The sequence below is a fragment of the Rhinolophus sinicus genome, chromosome 2 (assembly GCF_057876585.1).
Source record: "Rhinolophus sinicus isolate RSI-liver-muscle chromosome 2, RSI-T2T, whole genome shotgun sequence".
Taxonomy (NCBI): domain Eukaryota; kingdom Metazoa; phylum Chordata; class Mammalia; order Chiroptera; family Rhinolophidae; genus Rhinolophus; species Rhinolophus sinicus.
In genome coordinates, this window is record NC_142502.1 from 126,929,396 (window position 1) to 126,952,375 (window position 22,980).

General features: G+C 38.0%; 1 gene segment (V, D, J or C); it reads right to left on the reverse strand.

Annotated features, from left to right (window-relative positions):
* Nucleotides 1–20,549: 20,549 nt before the first annotated feature.
* LOC148758905 (immunoglobulin kappa variable 1D-13-like) lies at nt 20,550–22,841 on the reverse strand. The segment is given in 2 exon segments: nt 20,550–22,654; nt 22,781–22,841. Coding segments are annotated over 2 exon segments (366 nt in total).
* Between the last annotated feature and the right edge of the window lie 139 nt (nt 22,842–22,980).

The window sequence follows — 22,980 nt, forward strand, 5'->3', positions numbered from 1 at the left end:
CGGGACTGATTCCTGCACAGGGTGTGACCACACTATTAATGTGTCCAGGGCTGTGGGTTGCACCCCAGTAACATGCAAATCAGCAGGGTTGGGGCAGCTTGGGCCCAGCTGCAGGGCTGACTGGTCTCAATAACACGGCACAGTCAGTGTCTACCAGGTGCCCTAACCCCATGGGGCAGCACACATTTGCCTGCAAGAATGTGTTTCTCCTCGGCAGTCACGGAACCATTCTACCGTCCTATGAGTATAGTGTTCTTGCTCTGTTCAAGCTTCAGCACATGCTTCTCTTGCTATTTCTCCATCTAACTGGGTGTTTCGAGTATGGCACAACCCTAGTACTTGTAAGAAATTTTGCCAGCTCTTTGCATTGGTACCTGTGTACCTTGTTGAGGAGAGAAGTCTTCTTTTGGGTTGAATTCTTAAAACCTTTGGTATGGTAAATTAACACTATTGCCAGCTAGAGATGCAATGAGGTATAAGAGTTAACAAGTGAAAAAAGAAAGTGAATATCATGATTTGTAAGAAAGTGCCCAGTGACTGAGTACCTGTATTGCTAACCTGTCATCTCCAGCTAGGTGGTGTGTCCTTTTCCATTTCCGGGTGCTCTAACATACCACTTGCATCTAGGCCAGTCATAGTCAGGGATTTTTCTCCTCCACAAATGAAATGTGTCAGCCACCGTTCCTCTCTGCAGGCCTTTCCCACACCTATGTTACATGTTCCCTGAGTTCCTTGGGTTACTACCTGTGCCTCGCTTCCTTCTTAACCCAAGCTATTCTCTTCAGAAGCTGAAGGCTTCCCTAGAGTAAGCGTTCATGTATAACCCTCATACTACTGTGTTTTCTATCACCAAAGCTCTTCTAGTTTCTAAGAGAATATAGTTCTCAGTGATTGGAATACAGCCTTGGGCCTAAGCAGGGTGATGAGAAAACCACACAGGAAAGTGAGGTGGGACCCTTGCACAGGGTATTGGAGCCCACACATTATGGAAAAGGAATCCATGTGTGATAGAGGGGGACCCATCATGGAGCAAGAGGGGGGTTAGGACCGGTGTCCTCATGTGGCAGTGGTGGCACTATTTACCAGTACATGTGTTAAGTTCGGAGCAAGTTGTGGACATTCACCCAAGCAGGGGCACTCAGTGTAGGTGTGGAGCCCAGGCATGGAGGATAGGGCATCCACGCAGGAGTGCAAAGTTTGCAGAGGCCTGACAAGGGTATCAGAGCCAAGAGAGAGCACATGGGTGGATGTATTGGAGAAGTCATGTGCAAGGGGATGGTAGTTGGCTGTAACAGGAGGAGATTCATTTCATTTAGGAGGTTTGATGCTTATATAAGTCAAAGTACTAAGGATAATTGGAGACAAAATTTTCACTGTTGGAAAAAGGAGTCTTGATATAGAAAAGGAAATTTCTAGGATAAATTGATTTGGGATTGAAATTGGAGATATCAGGGTTATGTATATAGGTCTGGTGATTAGTGATGTTGAACATTTTTTCATATGTCTATTGGCCTTTTGTATGTCTTCTTTGGAAAATGTCTATTCAGGTCTTCTGCCCAGTTTTAAATTGGTTTGTTTGTTTTGTTGTTGTTGTTGAGTTGTATGAGTTTCTTATATATTTTGGAAATAAACCCCTTATCTGAGGCATTGTATGCAAAATCTCCCATTCGGTTGGTTGATTCTTTATTTTGTCGATGGTTTCTTTTGCTGTGCAGAAGTTTTTTTGTTCGATATAATCCCATTAATTTATTTTAGCTTTTACTTCCCTTGCCCTTGACCTTGGGGTCGAATTCATAAAATGCTCTTTTAACCCAAGGTCCGTAAGTTTAGTATCTATGTTTTCTTGTATGTACCTTATTGTTTCAGGTTATGGTTAGGTCTTAGATCCAGGTTGAGTATATTTGTACACAAAGACAGATAGCAGTCTAGTTTCATTTTTTTGCACCTGGATTTTCTATTCTCCCAGCACCATTTATTGAGGAGGCTGTCTTTTGTTCATTGTATGTTTTTGGCTTCTTTGTCGAAAATTATTAACTTTATAAAACATTTAGACCATTGTCTAAACTATAAGGGTGACAAAAGAAAATAAAAGAAAACCCAAGTTGTTTGTTCATATATTTTAAAGAAAAGGAAAGTGAAGAAATTATTTAACATACATAAACATATTCATGACTCATGAATTATTGTGAAGCAGCTTCCTCAGTATTTTCCATCCTCTGTGTCCCCTGAGGTCTTTCTGTGTGGGAGGTTCTGAAAAGGCTAAACCACATGCCTTGCACTCTTGATCGGAGATGTGATTAACACTGCCCATCAGATGCGTTCCTGAGGAGTGGTTGTCAGAACAGAGTGAGGGGAGGGGACATGCATGACCACAGGTGCTCAGTTTGCTGGTGTGGGTCCTGGCCAGGCAACACATTCTGGTGGACACGGCTTTGTGATTCTCCAGATTGCTGTTGCCATGGCAATAGGTTTTCTGCTCACAGAAATCACTAGGGGGTTTGAGGGATTAGAACTTTGAGTTGTCAGTTGAACCGGTTCATGTGGCCTTTCTCTCCATTTGTAATCTTCCTATTCTATGAGAATAAACACCTTTGTGCTGGAATCAGCCAATATATCTGTTTTCACATCCCACTGACTCAATCATAGAACACATGCAAGTAACACATCAGCTTTAAATGAAACCCATACCCCTGGGCAATGCATGAATTGCCTTTCTGGCTATAATGATGTTTGTTCATTAGACTCACAGGGAAAGCATGGAAAAGTGATTTGCTCAGCATGTTTAGGCTGCTATAACAAAAATACCTTGTACTGGGCAGCTTGTACACAACAGAAATATATTTCTCACAATTCTGGAGGCTGTGGATTCCAAGCTCAAGTTGCTGGCAGATTTAGTGTCTGGTGATGGCTCACATTCTGGTTTATAGACAGTTTTCTTGCTGTGTCCTCCTCACGTGGTAGAAGCTGTCAGGGAGCTCTGTGGGGTCATTTTATAAGGCACCGATTCCATGCACCAGTGTTCCACCCTCAGGACCTAATCATATACAAAACGTCCTACCATGTAAAACAATCACATTGGGGTTTAGGAGTTCAACATAAGAATTTTGGGGGGACTCAGCAGAAGAAAGGAAATAATAAAAATTAAAGCAGAAATAAATGAAATAGAGAACAAAAAGACAATAGAAAAAATTAATGTGACAAACAGCTGGTTCTTTGAAAAGATTAACAAAATTGACAAACCCTTGGCTAGAGTTACTAAGATAAAAAGAGAGAAGACACTGATTAACAAAATCAGAAACGTAAAAGGGGAAGTTATCACGGACACCACAGAAATACAAAGGATCATCCAAGAATACTATGAAGGACTATACGCCACCAAATTCAACAACCTAGAAGAAATGGACAAGTTCTTAGAAACATATAGCCTTCCAAGGCTGAACCATGAAGAACTGGAAAATCTAAACAGACCGATCACCAGTAACGAAATTGAATCAGTCATCCAAAACCTTCCCAAAAGCAAAAGTCCGGGACCAGATGGCTTCACTAGTGAATTCTACCAAACCTTCAAAGAGGATCTAATACCAATTCTGCACAAACTCTTCCAAAAAATTGAAGAAGAGACAGTACTCCCTAACTCATTTTATGAGGCAAACATTACCCTGATACCAAAACCTGGTAAGGACAGCACAAAAAAAGAAAACTCAGACCAATATCTCTGATGAATACCGATGCAAAAATCCTAAATAAAATTCTAGCAAATCGAATACAACAATGCCTTAAAAAGATTATTCATCACGACCAAGTGGGGTTCATCCCCGGGGCACAAGGATGGTTCAACATCCGCAAATCCATCAATGTGATACATCACATAAACAAAATAAAGGACAAAAATCATATGATTATATCAATTGATGCAGAAAAAGCATTTGACAAAATACAACATCCATTTATGATTAAAACACTTAATAAAATGGGTATAGAAGGAAAATACCTTAACATAATAAAGGCCATATATGACAAGCCCTCTGCTAATCTCATAATTAATGGAGAAAAACTGAAGCCCTTTGCTCTACGTTCGGGAACACGACAGGGATGTCCCCTATCACCTCTGCTTTTCAACATAGTGTTGGAAGTCCTTGCCAGAGCAGTCAGGCAAGAGAAAGAAATAAAAGGCATCCAAATTGGGAATGAAGAAGTTAAATTATCACTCTTTGCAGATGACATGATGCTATATATAGAAAACCCTAAAGACTCCACCAAAAAGCTATTAGAAACAATCAACGAATACAGTAAAGTTGCCGGCTACAAAATCAACGCACAAAAGTCCATTGCCTTCCTATATACTAACAATGAAATCTCAGAAAAAGAAATACAAAAAACAATTCCTGCTGCAATTGCAGCAAAAAGAATAAAATACCTAGGAATAAACTTAACCAAGGATGTGAAAGACCTATATGCTGAAAACTATAAGACATTTCTGAAAGAAATTGAAGAAGACACAAAGAAATGGAAAGACATTCCGTGCTCATGGATTGGAAGAATCAACATAGTTAAAATGGCCATATTACCCAAAGCAATATACAGATTCAATGCAATCCCCATCAAAATCCCAAGGGCATATTTTAAAGAAATAGAACAAAAAATCATCAGATTTGTTTGGAACCACAAAAGACCCCGAATAGCTAAAGCAATCTTAAGAAAAAAGAACTATAATGGAGGTATCACACTTCCTGACTTTGGCCTGTACTACAGGGCCACAATAATCAAAACAGCATGGTATTGGCAGAAAAACAGACACATAGACCAATGGAATAGAATTGAGAACCCAGAAATAAAACCACATAAATATGGACAGATAATTTTTGACAAAGAAGCTAAAAACATACAATGGAGCAAAGACAGCCTCTTCAATAAATAGTGCTGGGAGAATTGGATAGCCACGTGCAAAAGAATGAAACTGGACTGCTATTTGTCACCATGTACCAAAGTTAATTCAAAATGGATCAAAGACTTAAGCATAAGACCTGACACGATAAACTGCATAGAAGAAAACATAGGTACTAAATTTATGGACCTTGGGTTCAAAGAGCATTTTATGAACTTGACTCCAAAGACAATGGAAGTAAAAGCTAAAATAAACGAATGGGACTATATGAAACTTAAAAGCTTCTGCACAGCAAAAGAAACCATTGACAAAATAAAGAGGCCACCAACTGAATGGGAGAAGATTTTTGCTAACAGTGCCTCCGATAAGGGGCTAGTATCCAGAATATACAAGGAACTCGTGCAACTCAACAACAAAAAAACAAACAACCCAATTGAAAAATGGGCAGAGGACTTGAAGAGACATTTCTCCAAAGAGGACATACAAATGGCAAATAAACATATGAAAAAATGCTCAACATCACTAATCATCAGAGAAATGCAAATCAAAACCACAATGAGATATCACCTCACCCCAGTCAGAATGGCTATCATCAACAAGACAAATAGTAACAAATGTTGGAGAGGTTGTGGAGAAAAAGGAACCCTCATACACTGTTGGTGGGAATGCAGACTGGTGCAGCCGTTATGGAAGGCAGTGTGGAGGTTCCTCAAAGAATTACGAATAGAATTGCCATATGACCCAGCAATCCCTCTCCTGGGTATCTACCCAAAAAATCTGAAAACATTTATAGATAAAGACATGTGTGCTCCAATGTTCATTGCAGCTTTGTTTACGGTGGCCAAGACATGGAAACAACCAAAATGTCCTTCGATAGATGAATGGATAAAGAAGTTGTGGTACATATACACAATGGAATACTATTCAGCGGTAAGAAAAGATGATATAGGAACATGTGTGACAACATGGATGGATCTTGAGAGAGTAATGCTGAGCGAAACAAGTCAGACAGAAAAAGCAGAGAACCATGTGATTTCACTGATATGTGGTATAAACCAAAAACAACAAAAGAACAAGACAAACAAAGGAGAAACAGAAACTCATAGACACAGACAATAGTTTAGTGGTTACCAGAGGGTAAGGGGGGTGGGGGGGGAGGTGAGGGTAAGGGGGATCGAATATATGGTGATGGAAGAACTGACTCTGGGTGATGAACATACAATGGGATTTATAGATGATGTAATACAGAATTGTACACCTGAAATCTATATAATTTTACTAACAATTGTCACCCCAATAAATTTAATTTAAAAAAAAAAAGAATTTTGGGGGGACAAATAATCAGACAATAGCAGTAACAGACTGACTTGGATGTGTCATCTATTTACTGAGAAGCTTCTGCTCAGCAACGGCCCTTAGCTTACCTTTCACTTCAAGAGCCATTGTTCTCAATCTTCACCCATTTTGAAAGGTCCAATCATAGTGCTCACCAAAATAACTGTGTCTCCAACCTTTCACTTTTCTTCTAAAGCCTGGTAATTTCTTAAATCCAGGAGTCTATATCATTGAAATAGCTATTTTTTGTTTCAAAGTGATCATCAACGATAACCTTTGAATTTTACATACTGTTTTGACTCCTGTTCTTCCAAAGCACTTGGGTATGAAAATGATGTGACATCAGTGCAGTGTAAGTTTCTGGCAAATCTCAGGCATAAATTTGTTCCCAGTACCAGAAAAAATTCATAAACATAAGGAAACACCTGAATTAATCTGCTATTTCAGCTCTCAGTTCATTTGTTGTTTTTTTTCATTCCCAGGCACCAGACTAGTGAATATTTTATCCTTGGTAAAAATTTTTCTAAGTTTCTAAGTCTCTTCTTTACCTGGAAAATGAAGACATGGAATAAGCCGTACTCTAATGGTTGATGCAGTGTGGCTTTGTGTTTAATTCATCAGGACATAGGTTGACTTGTTTCCCTCTTGGTCAGTTTTGGCTAAATAACACCTGTTAAATTGTTCCCATTTTTTCCAAGTTGCTTCAGTGTCAATTATCTATAAAGTATGAGAAATGATTGTCTGAAGAAAGTCTAAAATTTTTAACATATTGAGTATGCATTTCTAGTGTAATTTTGTCTTCTGATTTGTCAAACAGGTAGAATAGCCACTCAGTCAGTAATTTAGAGATATTGCAACTACTAATAAATAAATGCTAGAGAGATTTTTAAATATACTATTAAATAAATCTGAGCAAACTTCATACTGGCCCCTCCATGACATTCTGATATACTTCCTCTAGGCTGATGGTGTCCCTTATACACTATTTGAAGACAAGTGGTATTATCCATGAATTAATTTTTCAGCCATTCAGTCTATTTTGTGCTTGGTTATTAGAAGTTTCATTTAGTTGTTATTTTCTCTATAAATCAAAACAGGTATGACCTATGTCACGAGAGCTCAAGTAGATTTCACCATAAAATTTTTTTAAAAATCAGATAAGTAACATCTCATATCTGGAAGTCACAGCCTGATTGTGGACCTAGAGATGATGAAACTTCCATAGGCTCTAGAATTTAATTTATTGTAGTAGGAAAATATCTTCATTTATACTCTTTGGACCTCCACTTAGAAAACACATTTTCAAGTAAACACAGCAGTTGGTGGGTGATTTAGAAACAAAGATTATAAAGAAAATGCCACAAGCCAGATAAGGTACTATATCAGGTCCTGGATACCAGGTTTTGATGGGGAGTAACTGGATTTATACTAACCCGTGAACTCATAAAGTAATTACATTAGTTATCAAAAAACATGTATCCACATGTATGTATCATATATATATATATATATATATATATATACACATTCAGATGTATAATTTTACTAATGAAATTTTGGTGTAATCGTTTTCAATAAGTTTATCATCTGTAAAATTGTTATTAATGCAAGTACTGCTGTATATGGATAGTGTTAGATGTTTACATAAATGATGTAAATTTTAATATTTTTATACAAATATTAAAAACTTTTTTATGGTTTTCTATCTTTTTATAAATGGATTCCTAAGTATTATTACAATATTTAATAAGTTTAATAAGTGCCATAAGTTTCAAGTGAAATCTGTCAATCTCTACATGCAGATGTATAAATATTGTATTAGTCAGTTTTTATGCAATAATGGTTTGCAAGGAACCACTCAAATATTTCATAGCTTATAACACCAAGAATTTATTTCTGTATTCACAAATGTTTATGTTGACCTTGTTGCATGATCCAGGCAGTGCTCAGCTGTGTGGTTCCTCAGCAGGCACATGAATTGGTCTCCACTATGGATGGTTTCCTTTGGGGCAAAGACTGAAGGTGTGAACCCAAGGCACATCAATCTCAGGGCAAATTGAAGGAAAGAACAAAATCCCCCAAATAAACTGCACAAGTAAGTTTAAGTCCAATTATTTCTAATACAATTAGATATCATTTTGATTTATTCTTAGGTCTTTGTAATTCTTCAAGTCTCCAAAAATGATGACTCTGTTCAATTTTTAATATATTTCATCTGGCCATTTACAAACAATTATAATTTTTCAAAACTTATACTCTTAAAGTAATTTAAATTTGTGTTTATTTGAAAATAATGTTGGATGTGTTTTTAACATGTGGATGTCAATCGAGTTTCTTAAATGGAAAAGGTAGACAAAGGCCTATTTAACTGAAGTAAATGTCCTCTAAAACAGAGCATCTTAAACCTTATACATATCTGTTGATATCGTGTTGAAATGAAGACCCTTAAAGAAGGTGTAAGGTGGAACCTGCTGTTTTGCATTTGTGATAAGCTCCCATGATATCAGTGATGCTCTGGCTCCAAGGAAAATTTTGAACAGAAAAATTGTTTCATTTAAAGACAAAAAATGCTCCATCCACATTTAAGTTTTGATTTTTTAATCAAAAAAGACTTCCATTCTTTGTCAAATTATTTCTATATATGTGAAACATTTCCCTCATTTTTCTTTTTTCTGATTTAACAAAGATTCCTTGTTATGAACGATGATGATGATTATGATTGAAAGCAAAGGCAAGTGTATTGTAACTGGCATAATTCTGAGCCATGTAAAAGGAGTGACCATGCAGGCTGTCTGCTGTCAGTTCCCCATCATCACTCTCCCTTGTTGAAGCACATTTCTCAGAACCCCTTTGCTCTCTATGATTTTCCATAGATTTGCTCAGTGAGGAAGTCAGAAGAGGAGGATTCAATACTATCCATCCTGTCCTGCGGGCAGAGAGGAGGACTGGAGAATCACTGGTGAGCTGAGAGCATCAGCACCCCCACTCCTGGGCATCCCCTACAGGTCTGGGGACCAAGTGGCTAGACAGCCTCTGTCTCCCAAGGCATATGTTTTCTGGTTTCTGGGGGAGCACCAGGAAATACTCTGTTTCCACTATCTGCTTCCCCTGTTATTAATTCCTAAGCTGCTGACACAATGTACTTTAGAAATTAATTCCCTATATTAAGCAATTCCTACTTGGAATACCCACTGTGGCTTCTCTTTCACTTTATGAACACTGACTGATGTAGTAGTCTAGACAGCTCATGTGTGATGATCTCTGTTCTTCATGAAATCAGGAGAGGCATTGTATGTGCTACAGAGGCTGAAGAGACAAAGAGAGTCAGGGTATAGAGGAGCCTTACTGGGCACTTCTACCAAAACCTCAAGTCACCATCAAAGAGTGGGTGAATCTCAGAAATGCTGTCAGCTGGTGGAGGCCCAAGAGGAGCAGCCGGGGCGGCCTGCTCTCAGCTGTCTACTTAGTTTAGTGGTTTATGTTCAGGCTCATATCACTGTGGGAGGGGTACTGTAACACTGTTGACAGTAATAAGTTGCCACATCTTCAGGCTGCAGGCTGCTGATGGTGAGAGTGTAATCTGTCCCAGATCCTTGGCCACTGAACCTCGAAGGGACACCAGTTTGCAATCTGTTTGCATAATAGATCAGGAGCTTAGGAGTTGTCCCTGGTTTCTGCTGATACCAGGCTAAGTAACTTCTAATGTCCTGACTGGCCCGGCAAGTGATGGTGACTGTGTCTCCCACTGATGCAGACAGAAAGGGTGGAGACTGGGTCATCTGGATATCACATCTGGCTCCTGAGAATGGAAACATGAAAACAGACATCCTTACTCTTAATGGTATTACCAGGTCTTATAACTACCCTGCAGTCTAAGTGGTACTGACCACACTGGCAGAGCAAATCCCCAGTTTTCCTTCCTTACCTGGGAGCCACAGCAGCAGGAGGCTGAGGAGCTGAGTCGGGACCCTCATGTCCATGCTACGTCCTGCCCGGGACTGATTCCTGCACAGGGTGTGACCACACTATTAATGTGTCCAGGGCTGTGGGTTGCACCCCAGTAACATGCAAATCAGCAGGGTTGGGGCAAGTTGGGCCCAGCTGCAGGGTTGACTGGTCTCAATAACACGGCACAGTCAGTGTCTACCATCAACCACACATTTGCCTACAAGAAATGATTCTCCTCAGCAGTCACGGAATCACTCTACTATCCTATGAGTACAGTGTTCTTGCTCTGTTCACATTTCAGGACATGCTTCTCTTGCTATTTGTCCATTTAAAACTGTATCTTTTGAGTATGACACAACCCTAGTACTTGGAAATAATTTTGCCAGCATTCTGCATTTGTACCTGTGCACCAATTTGAGAACAGGGAGACTTCTTTTTGGAGACTTACCAAAACCTTTGGTATGGTAGATTAATACTTTTGGCAGCTGAGATGCAATGAGGTGTAAGAGTAAACAACTAAAATTAAAATGTTAGTGTCCATTCATCAATCGAAGGACATTTTCGTTGTTTCCATGTCTTTGCCACCGTAAATAAAGCTGCAATGAACATTGGAGCATACTTGTCTTCAAGGATAAATATTTTCACATTTTTTGGGTAGATCCCAGGAGAGTGATTGCTGGGTCATATGGTAATTCTATTCATAATTTTTTGAGTAACCTCAACACTGCTGTATAAAGAAGTTGTGGTATATATGCACAATGAAATACTATTCGGCAGTAAGAAAAGATGAAATAGGACCATTTGTGACAACTTGGGTTGATCTTGAGATTATAATGCTAAGCGAAATAAGTCAGACAGAAAAAGCAGAGAACCATATGATTTCACTGATATGTGGTATATAAAGCAAAAACAACAAAAGAGCAAGACAAACAAATGAGAAACAAAAACTCATAGACACAGTAAATAGCTTAGTGGTTACCAGAGAGTATGGGGGGAAGGGGTTGGTAGATGAAGGTAAAGGGGATCAAATATATGGTGATGGAAGGAGAACTGATTCTGGTTGGTGAACACACAATGTGATTTATAGATGATGTAACACAGAATTGTATACCTGAAATCTATGTAACTTTACTAACAATTGTCACCCCAATAAACTTTAATTTAAAAAAAATTTTCATCTTTTGGTAACAGTCTTGAGAATCCATCACTTCTGCAAATTTTTACCCAGTTTAATGGTGTGATCTGAAAGTTTTCAGAAATATATATTTTAAAGTAAGTGTCAGAGTCCTCTCCATGGATCTTTCTAAAGATAAAACATATTTGCAAAAGTTTCAGAAGAACACAATTCAATCTGTAAATTGCACATGCCTTTAGATAATGCAATTGATAAAGAAATTTTCTTTTGACAGACACAATTTATTTATTTAGTTTTATGACATTTCCAATATCATACGGTGAGGTTTTATTTTATTTTATTTTATTTTATTTTAACATTTTTAAATTAGTTTCAGGTGCTCAAAACAATGTAATAGTTAGACATTTATCATTTATATCCCTCACACAGTGACAACCCCTCTCCCCACATCCACTACCCCTCCGAAATCACACACAGCCATTACATTTCCACTGTCTCTATTCCTAATGCTGTACTCCGCTTCTTGTAACTATATATATATATATATATATATATATATATATATATATATATATATATATATATATATATATATATATATATATAAATAGATAGATAGATAGATATGTATGTATATAAAATTGCAGTTGACATTCATTATTGTTCAGCTTCAGCTTCAGGTGTACAGAGCAGTGATCAGGCATCTACATCATCCCTGAGGTGGTCTCTCTAATGAGACAAGTGTCCATTGGATACCCTACAAAATCTTTACAACATTAAAAAAAAAAAAAAAAGAATCATGTCATCTGCAAAAAGTGAAAATTTGACTTCTTCATTCCCAAATTGGATGTCTTTTAATTCTTTCTCTTCCCAATTCTTCTGCCTAAGATTTCCAATACTATGTTGAATAACTGGTGAGTGAGAAATTCTTGTTCTGTTCCTGAACATAGAGAATAAGTTTTCATTTTTTCACTATTAAGTATGATATTAGCTGAAGGTTTATCATATGTTGATATACTTTCATTCTATACCCATTTAATTGTTTCCTATCATAAATGGATGCTATATCTTGTCAAATGTTTTTTCTATGTCTATTGATATGATCATATGATTTTTATCCTTTATTTTGTTTATGTGACCTATCATATTGATCGATTTGCACATGTTGAACCATTCTTGAACCATGGAAGGAACCACACTTGATTGTGACGTATAATGTCTTTAATGGATTGTTGTATTCGAATTGCTATTATTTTGTTTAGGATTTTTGCATCTGTATGTATCAGAAATATTGATTTGTAGTAGTTTTCTTTTTTTGTTGTTGTCCTTACCAGGTTTTGGTATCAGGGTAATTTTGGCTTCATAAAGTTAGTTAGGATGTGTTGCTCCTTCTTCAATATTTTTGGAAGAGTTTGAAGAGGACAGGTATTAAATCATCTTTTGAATATTTGGTAGAATTCACTAGAGAAGCTATCAGGTCCTGGAATTTTGCTTTTGGGGACGTTTTGAATGATTGTTTCAATTTCCTTACTGTTGATTGCTCTATTTAGAATTTCCAGTTTTCCATGATTCAGTCTAGAGAGGTTATACTCATTTATTTCTAAGAGCTTATCCATTAGTTCTAGGTTATTGGTTTGGTAGCATGTAGTTTTTGATAGCATTCTCATAATCCTTTGTTTCTCTGTGGTGTGCATCGTAACTTCTTTCATTTTTGGTTTTGTTTATCTGTGTCTTTTCTCTGGTTTCCTTAGTGAATCTAGCCAGGAGTTTGTCAATGTTATTAATTTTTTCAAGGAACCAGATCTTTTTTGCATTAATTTGTTGTGTTGTCTTTTTGTTTTCTGTTTTAATTTTTATTATTTCCTTCCTTTCATGACTTCGAGCTTCATTTGTTCTTCTTTTTCTAGTATTTTAAGATGTAATGTTAAGTTGTTTATTTGTGATTTTTGTTGAGTCTTGAGATAGGCCTGTAATAATATAAACTGGCCACTTATTACCACTTTTGCTGTATCGCCAAAATTTTGATAGGTTGAATTTTCATTCTCATTTGTTTCAATGTCTCTTTTGGTGTGTCCTGTTTTATCTTCTTTGATCCAGTTGTTCTCTAGTAGCATGTTGTTAAATCTCTACATATTTGTGGTTTTTCCTGCTGTTTTTCACTTGCTCTCCAGTTTCAAAGCATTGTAGTCAAAGAATGTGCTTGGGATAATTTCAATCTTCTTAAATCGCTGAGGCTTGTTTTGTGTTCCAACAAATGTTCTATCCTTGAGTATGTGTGTGTGTTCTATGTGCACTACAGAGGAATTGTGTTCTGGGATGAAAGTCTTTGTAAATGTTGACTGTGTCCTATTGGTCTAAAGCATCATTTAAGGCCAAGATGTCCTTATCAATTTTCTGTTTTGATGATAATTGTGAAAGGGGTATTTAAGTCCTCTACTTTAATTGTGTTTTTGTCAGTTTTTCCCTTTAGTTCTGTTAGCAGTTGCTTTCTTTATAGTTATTACCATATTATTGATGATATTCCCTGTGTTTTCCCTTACATGCCCATCACTATTTTGTAACTCCCAATTTATACCTCTTCATCCCTATACTTTTCTGACCATGTTCCCAGCCACCCTCCCATCTATGACTCCAATAAATCTAAGTACCGATGTGACACCATACATAGTTATTATAATTTAATTGAATATATTCCTTATGTTATATACTCTATCCCCATGACTGCTTTATAACAACTAATTCGTACTTCGTAATCCTTTCCACTTTTTCACCCACCCCCAAACACGCATTCTGGTGGAGTATTCTCTTTTTATCAAACCAACTGTTGTTATAGTATCAATCCTTTTTGAGGCCAATGGGTGGGCTTCTCTAGCCAGTTTTCCTAAGTTCAGTTGTGCAAATATTTCTGTGGACCATGACAGAGGGTGGACTACTGCTGGTTTCTTTAAGGGCAGTATTCCTTGCAGAAGTGTCAGCATGTGATTTTCCCTACCTTCCAGAGAGTCAAGTTTAGAATGCCCTGGGATCTTAATGGCTAAAGCAGCATGTAAAGTATAGCATCATATAACTCCTGAACATGGAGACCATTTTTATTTCCTCTAGAACCAGGATTCCATGTTGGCTCCACAACATTTCAAAACCATGCGCTATTCAAAAAGATTATCTACTGTCCGTATAAAGTTGGCAGTGTTGCTCTCGGCTAAAGTACAAGCCCAGATAAGAGCATATAATTCAGTCTGTTTGGCTGAAGTAACTAACAGTAATGATACTGTTTCAATTACATCAATGGATGTTGATAATGAATATCCAGCACAATATTTGCCATTTTAATTTTTTAAGTAAGAACCATCAAAAAATCATGAGAAATCAGCATTCTCCAGAGGAGTTCCTTACAGAAAATCTTGAGGTATCAGGAGGTGATCCATCAATATTAGGCAGTTTTAAGAGGCAAGGAGGTACCCCGATGCCCCAGGATCCAGTTATTGACTGTAATACCCTATGAGTCTATGGATTTCTACATGATTTTTATTGAAAAGGGAGGGTGACTTTTCCTTTGCATATACACAAAGGAAAAATAAAGAAATCTGTTAATTGTGATGCCCCAAACCGGTGGGTTTATGAAACGTTCCTTTAAGTTTTAAAGGCTATGCTGCCCTGTTCTTCCCACAAAGTTGGGTCAGGGTTGTTGTGTTTTAGTAAAGCATACAGCTTTTACCATCAGAGCAAGACTTCGTTTCCAATTCTGAAAATAACCCACTGAGAAAACCTCACAAGTTGATGCTTAGTTTTGGGTTGTGGGAAACTTTGGACACCATCAAGGTTTCTGTATTTAGGTGAGACCCTCATTCAGATATCAGATGTCCTACATGTAAACCTGGGTTTCCATAAATGGCAACCTTTCTTTGGAGACTTTATGTTCTTTTAAGACCAATACTATTAGCAGGTGGATGCTGTCTTTGAGAAGAGCAAGAAGCAAGTCATCTACGTATTGGAACAAAGTAGAACTCCTAGGGAAATGTGTACCATCTAGATTAGCCTTCAGGATTTGTGAGAAACAGAAAGGGCTCTCAGTAAGACCCTGAGGCATTAGTGTCCAGGTAACTTGTTTTCCTTCCCACATGAAGGCAGAAAAGGTATTGACTAGCTTCACTGGACAGAATGCTGAAGAATGCCTTGCAAAAATCAATTACAGTAGGAAATTTACTTTCAGTTGGGATGGATGCTACTAGTATGTGAGGGTTAGGAATAATAGGATTCTCAAAGATAACAATGTTGTTTATTGCTCAGAGGTCCTGGAGAATCTCAACTCCTACCCCTTGGGTTTTCTCATAAGAAAAGTGGGAGCTTTACAGGTCCGCAAGGGAGTTTGGGGATCTACAGTGGACTTTATACCTTGAAAGACCCCTTATGGGATATTGATTCTGGCAAGAGGGTTTAAGGAATATATTTGAATCTTGATAGGAGGTACACTGTGGATTCCGCCAACATCAGATGAAGATTTTGTCCAGAAAGAGAATGACAGGTGATTCAATAGGGACAAATGAACCATGCTGCCAGATTCAACTATAGTGTCATCAGAAATGTAGCATATGAAATATACTAGAAGTTCATTTAATGCACCTGCTTTGCTGTTTTGATGGCTACTGTCAATTTCTAGAGAGACTTTCCCCTTTTGGGAGAAAGAAATTCCAGCATGATACAGTTCTAAGAAGTCTCAGCTTAATAAATGAGTAGGGACAGAGGAATTAAAGAGAAAGGGTGAATAACTCTTAAACAGCCTAAACAAAAAGAACAGTTTCAGAGACAGGTCTCATTTGAGGGTCATTTGGGGACCCCACTAGGAACTGTTTAGTACACTGAGGCAGGGGTCCCTTTGTAGCTTGGGTTTGAACACAAAAAGCATAGGTTTGGCATCAATTAGGACAGATAGAAATTCATTCCCAATTTGGAGAAAAGTTGTGTCAGGCTATTGTGTCAAATCGAATACTCGCGACAAATGGGACCTTTAGCAGAAAAGTACAAAGTTTCTAAGACATTGGAGAGAGTCAGAAGAGCTTCAAAACACAGAGAGTGGAAGTTCAACCCCAGGAGAAAACTTAGCCTTAGAAGTCCACAGTCATTGAGAAAAACAACAAGCTCAAAAGCCTCTAGGGTGCCCCACCTGTTTGCTCACCATCCCTGGTGTTCTCGGGGGTCTTCTCTGGACCCTTGTACAGGCCACCAAAGATGTTGGCCTTAAACAAAAAGTCAACTAGATATTTCTACAACAAATGGTTCATTTTGGAAAAGAGACAATTGCAATTTGGAACATGGACCCAGGGCAAGACACATGCAAAAGAAGAGGAAGTTGCTTTAGAGAAGGACAGAGGGCGTTAGGAGGGTGGTTATAACCAGAGATCTTCCTGGGGGACTTGGAGACAGACATAGACATGAGACTCCTCCTTCAGGTCCTGTCAATTAGAAGCTTGATTGATGTCTTCTTTACTAATTTTCTAACACATTCAAACTATTGTCTAAAGCATAAGGGTGACAAAAAATAAAACCGGCTGATTCTTTACATATTTTAAGGAAAAAGAAAGTAAAGAAAAGGAAATTATTTAACATACATACATGTGTTCCTGACTCATTCAATTATTGTGAAGCAGCTTCCTTAGTATTTTTCATCCTTTGTGTTCCCTCAGGTCTTTCTGTGTGGGAGGTTCTGAAAAGGCTAAACCACATGCCTTGCAGTCTTGATTGGAGTTGTGATTAAAAATGTGCCCAGCAGATGGGTTTCTGAGGAGTGGTTGTCAGAACAGAGTGAGGGGAGGGGACATGCATGACCACAGGCGCTCAGTTTGCTGGTGTGGGTCCTGGCCAGGCGACACATTCTGGTGGACACGGCTTTTTGATTCTCCAGATTGCTGTTGCCATGGCAATAGTTTTTCGGCTCACAGAAAACACTAAGGGATTTGAAGGATTAAAACTTTGAGTTGCCAGAGTCTATTCATGTGGACTTTCTGTCCATTTTTAATTTTCCTATTCCATGATAATAAACATCTTTGTGCTGGAATCAGCTGTCATGTCCCACTGAGTCAATCACAGAACACATGCAAGTAACACATCAGCCTTAGTTAAATCTATACCCCTGGCTTATGCATGAACTGCCACTGATCATGAGGTATCATGAGGTTTCTTCATAGGCTCACAGGGAAAGTATGGAAAAGTGAGTTCTTAGCATGTTTAGGCTGCTATAACAAAAATACCTTATACTGGGCAGGTTGTAAACAACAGAAATAAATAAATATATATATATATATATATATATATATATATATATATATATATATATATATATATATATATATATATATATCACAATTCTAGAGGCTGTGGATTCCAAGCTCAAATTGCTGGCAGATTTGGTGTGTGGTGATGGCTCACATTCTGGTTCATAGATAGTTTCCTTGCTGTGTCCTCATGTGGTAGAAACAGCCAGGGAGCTCTGTGGGATCTCTTTACAAGGCACTGATCCCATTCAGCAGTGTTCCACCCTCAGGACATAAACACCAGAAAACGTCCTACCTTGTAATATAATTACATCGGTTTTTAAGATTTCAACATATGAATTTGGGGGGGGACAAACAATCATATCATAACAGTAACTGATTGTCACCTGATTATTGAGAATCTTCTCTGAGAATCTGCTCAGCAATGGTCTTTAGATTAACATTCAATTGGGAGGCCATTGTTTTCATTGTTGGCCCATCTTGAAAGGTCCTATCATAGCGCTTCCCAAAATACTTTAACTGTGTCTCCAACCTTTCAGCCTTGTTTTTTCTAAAGTCTGGTTATTTGTTAGAACCAGGAGTCTATATCATTGAATTAGCTGTCTCTCCTTCCAAAGTGATCATCAGATATAATTCTTGAATTTTACATACTGTTGTGACTCCCCTTCTTCCAAAGCCCCCTTGGGTATATAAGTGATGAGACATTAGTCCAGTATATTTCTCTGACAAACCACAGGCATAAATTTCACGATTCCAGAAATAATTCATAAACATAAAGCAACACCTGAATTAATCTGCATTTTACAGTTCTCATGTCGTTTGTTTGTTTTGGGTTTTTTTGTTTGTTTGTCATTTTCATCTCCAAGCACGTGAGTAGTGAATATTTCATTCTTGGTAAAAATGTTTCTATGCTTCTATATCTCTTCTTTATCTGGAAAATGAAGAAATGGAGTAATCTATACCCTAATGGTTCATGCAATGTCGCTCTATGTTAGAAGTCATTAGGACGTACATTGACTTGTTTCACTCTTCGTCAGTTTTGATTAAATAACAACCTGTTAAATTGTTCCCATTTTCTCCAAGTTTCTTCAGCATCAATTATCTATAAAATATGAGAAATGATTACCTAAATAATGTCTAAAAATTTGAACATATCGAGTATGCATTTCTAAAGTGTAATTTTGTTCTCTGATTTGCCAAAATGCCCAAATAACCACTCAGTCAATATTTTAGAGACATTGCAACTCTTGATAACCAAATGCTAGAAAGATTTTAAATATGCTATTAAATAAATCTGACCAAACTTCATAATCCCCCTCCATGAGATAATGACATACTTCCTCTAAGACCAGGCTGATAGTGACCATTATACACTATTTGAAGACCAGTGGTGTAAACCATGAATACATTTCTTAGCCATTCAGTCTATTCTGTGCTTGTTTATTAGCAGTTTAATTTAGTTGTTATTTTCTCTATAAATCACAAGACCTATGACCTATGTCATGAAAGTCTCAAGTAGATTTCACCATAAAATTAAAAAATAAAAACAAACAACATAATATATAAATGATGTATTACAGAATTGTACACTTGAAACCTATGTAACTTCACTAACAATTGTCACCCCAATAAACTTTATTTTTCAAAAAATCCACATAAGTAATATCTCATACCTGGAACTCATAGCATGATGGTGAACATAGAGATAATAGGACTTCCGTGGGCTCTAAGAATTTAATATTTTGCAGAAGGAAAAATATCTCCATTTATACGCTTTGGATTTCCACTTAGACTACATATTTTCAAGTGAGCACTGCATTTGGTGGGTGATTTAGAAGCAAAGATTATAAAGAAAAGGCGTCAAGCCAGATAAGGTACTATATCTGGTCTTGGACACAAGATTTTGATGAGGAATAACAGAATTCAGATTATCCCATTTAATTCATAAAATAATTACATTACTCATCAAAATATAATACCTACATGTATGTATCATATATATATATGCATATGTACTCACGTCGTCCTATATATAATTGTATTTATGAAATTTGGATGTAATCATTTTTGTTAAGTTTGTATGATGTATAAAATTATCATTGTTATTACTGGAAGTATTGCTACATATGGATAACATTAGGTGTTTTCATAAATGATGTAAATTTTATTCTTTTTTTCAAATATCCAAACACTTCTTTTATGTTTTTGTGTATCCTTATGAATGGATTCCTAAGTTTTATTTTGTGTCATAAGTTTTAGTGAAATCTGTCTATCTGTATGTGTAGCTATATAAATATTGTGTTAGTCAGATTTTACACAATAATGGTTTGTAAGGAACCACTCAAAACTTAGTGTTTAAAAAACTGAAAATTCAGTTCGATATTCAATAATGTTTATGTTGACCGTGTTGCATGATCCAGGCAGTGCTCAGCTGTGTGGTTCTTCTGCTGGTACATGAATTGGTCTCCAGTATGGATTGTTTCCTTTGGGACCAAGACTGAAGGTGTGAACCCAAAGAACATCATTCTCAGGGCAAAATCGGGATGAACAAAATCCCCAAAACAAATGGCACAATCAAGTTTAAGCCCAATTGTTTCTACCACAATTACATAAAATTTTGATTTATTCTTAGTTCTTTTTAATTCTTCAAGTTTCTAAAAACCATTACTCTATTTGATTTTTAACATATTTCATCCTGTCATTTACAAATAATTTTATTTTTAAATACAATCTTAAAGTAAGTTAATTTTGTGTTAATTTTAAAATAAAGTTGACTGTGTTTTCAACACGTGGATTTAAATAGAGTCTCTTAAATGGAAATGGAAAAAAAAAGATCCATTTAACTGACGTAAACGTCCTCCTAAACAGAGGTTCTTAAAAAAAGAAGAAGAAAAAAAGAAATATATATATATATATATATATATATATATATATATATATATATATATATATATATATATATATATATATCCTGGTATCTCGTAGAAATGAAGACCCTAAAAAGTGGATGTAAAGTGGATCTGATGTTTTGCATTTGTAATAAGCTCCAGGGATGTGGGTGTTGCTCTGGCTCCAAGGAAAATTTTGCACAGTAATATGTTTTCATATTGGAGAGATAAAATGCGCCTCCCTTATTTAAGTTTTCATTTTTTAATCAAAAAAGGCTTTCATTCTTTCTCAAATTATTTTTGTAGATGCAAAAAATTTCCCTCATTTTTTTTCTATTTTCTCAAACATTTAACAGAGATTTCTTGTTCTGAATCCAGATTTGATGATGAAGGTTGAAAGCTCATCCTAGTGAATTGTAACTGTCAAAATTCTGAGAGACATAAAAAGAATGACCATCCAGGCTGTCTGCAGTCGGTTCCCCATCATCACTCTCACTTGTGAAAGTACATTTCTCAGAACCCCTTTGCCCTCTATGATTTCCCATAGAGTTGCTCAGTGAGGGGCCCTTCCTGACATGTGGAAGTCAGAAGAGGTGAATTCAATACTATCCATCAGGTCCTGCAGGCAGAGTAGAGGACTGGAGAATCACTGGTGAGCTGACAGCATCAGCACCCCTACTTCTTGGCATCTCCCACAGGTCTGGAGACCACGTGGTTAGACAGCCTCTGTCTCCAACAGCATATGTTCTCTTATTTCTGGGGATGCACCAGGGAGTCCCACATTTCTACTGTCTGCTTCCTGTTACTAATTAGCTTTGCCTTTGAAACAGTGTGCTTTAGAAATTCATTTCCTATCTTAAGCTGTTGTCACACAGCAGCCTAGTCGTCTGTCCCCTCGTGCCTATCCCTAAAGAAAGAAGATTCTGTGAGGCTGTTCCTTTCAGGGACTTTGCTTCACCTTTGTGCTTACACTTCATGTTTCTCTGTTTGGGCCCCAAAAGATGGTTGGTCAGCCAATGACGGGTAAGATTTCTCACGGGAGAAAAAAACCCAAGCCAGGCGTAACCATGTGGAGACCACTAGGAGAACGCACAGGGTCCATAGAGGTGGGCACAGCCCCCCACCATCCCCCAGCTGAAGCGAGCTTCTGCCTATGTGGCTATACTCCTTCCCACAACCTGCTTAGGAAGTGAGTCAGTGATGTGATAACATCAGTTCTGCTTCCATTGTTAATAATAAGTTTTGTTCCTGGGGAGGCACATATCATAATTGTTAAGACATCATGGGACTTTCTATCCTGGCTGTTTGCAGGCAAGGGTGATTGATTTGAATCAGTTTTCTGGTATGATGTATGAGACTCACAGACCGTGGAGAAAACAATGCTACTTCCTTGTGTGTTCATCAATAAAAGCCAAAAGGAAACCCGATTTGGGGCTCACAGTCCTTTGAGGCTGCGAGACCCTTGGCCCTCTGATTCAAAACTTCCTTGATTTCTGTTTCTTCCTTAACCCTTCGCTGCCCCTTCTCATTCTTTCACAGCCCGTGTTGCGCTGGACGCGACATTAAGCAATTCCTGCTTGGAATACCCACTGTGGCTTCTCTTTTACTTTATAAACTCTGACTGATACAGTAGCCCAGAAAGCTCATGTGTGATGATCTCTGTTCTTTATGAAATCAGGAGAGGCATTGTATGTGTCACTGAGGCTGAGGAGAGACAAAGAGAGTTAGGGTGCAGAGGAGCCTCTGTGGCCACTTCTACTAAAACCTACATTCACCACAAAAGAATGGGTGCATCTGAGATATGCTCTCAGCTGATGGAGGCCCAAGAGCAGCAGCTGGGGCAGCCTGCTCTCAGCTGTCTGCTTCCTGGTTTATGTTCAGGCTTGTAACACTGTGAGTGGGTAACTGCTATACTGTAGACAGTAATAAGTTGCCACATCTTCAGGCTGCAGGCTGCTGATGGTGAGAGTGAAATCTGTCCCAGATCCTTGGCCACTGAACCTCGAAGGGACACCGGTTTGCAAACTGTTTGCATAATAGATCAGGAGCTTAGGAGCTGTCCCTGGTTTCTGTTGATACCAGGCTAAGGCTTTGCCAATGCTCTGACTGGCCCGGCAAGTGATGGTGACTGTGTCTCCCACTGATGCAGACACAGAGGATGGAGACTGGGTCATCTGGATATCACATCTGGCTCCTGAGAAGGGAAACATGAAAGCAAACATCCTTACTCTTAATGATGTTACCAGGTCTTATAACTACCCTGCAGTCTAAGTGGTACTGACCATACTGGCAGAGCAAATCCCCAGTTTTCCTTCCTTACCTGGGAGCCACAGCAGCAGGAGGCTGAGGAGCTGAGTCGGGACCCTCATGTCCACGCTACGTCCTGCCCGGGACTGATTCCTGCACAGGGTGTGACCACACTATTAATGTGTCCTGGGCTGTGGGTTGCACCCCAGTAACATGCAAATCAGCAGGGTTGGGGCAGGTTGGGCCCAGCTGCAGGGCTGACTGGTCTTAATA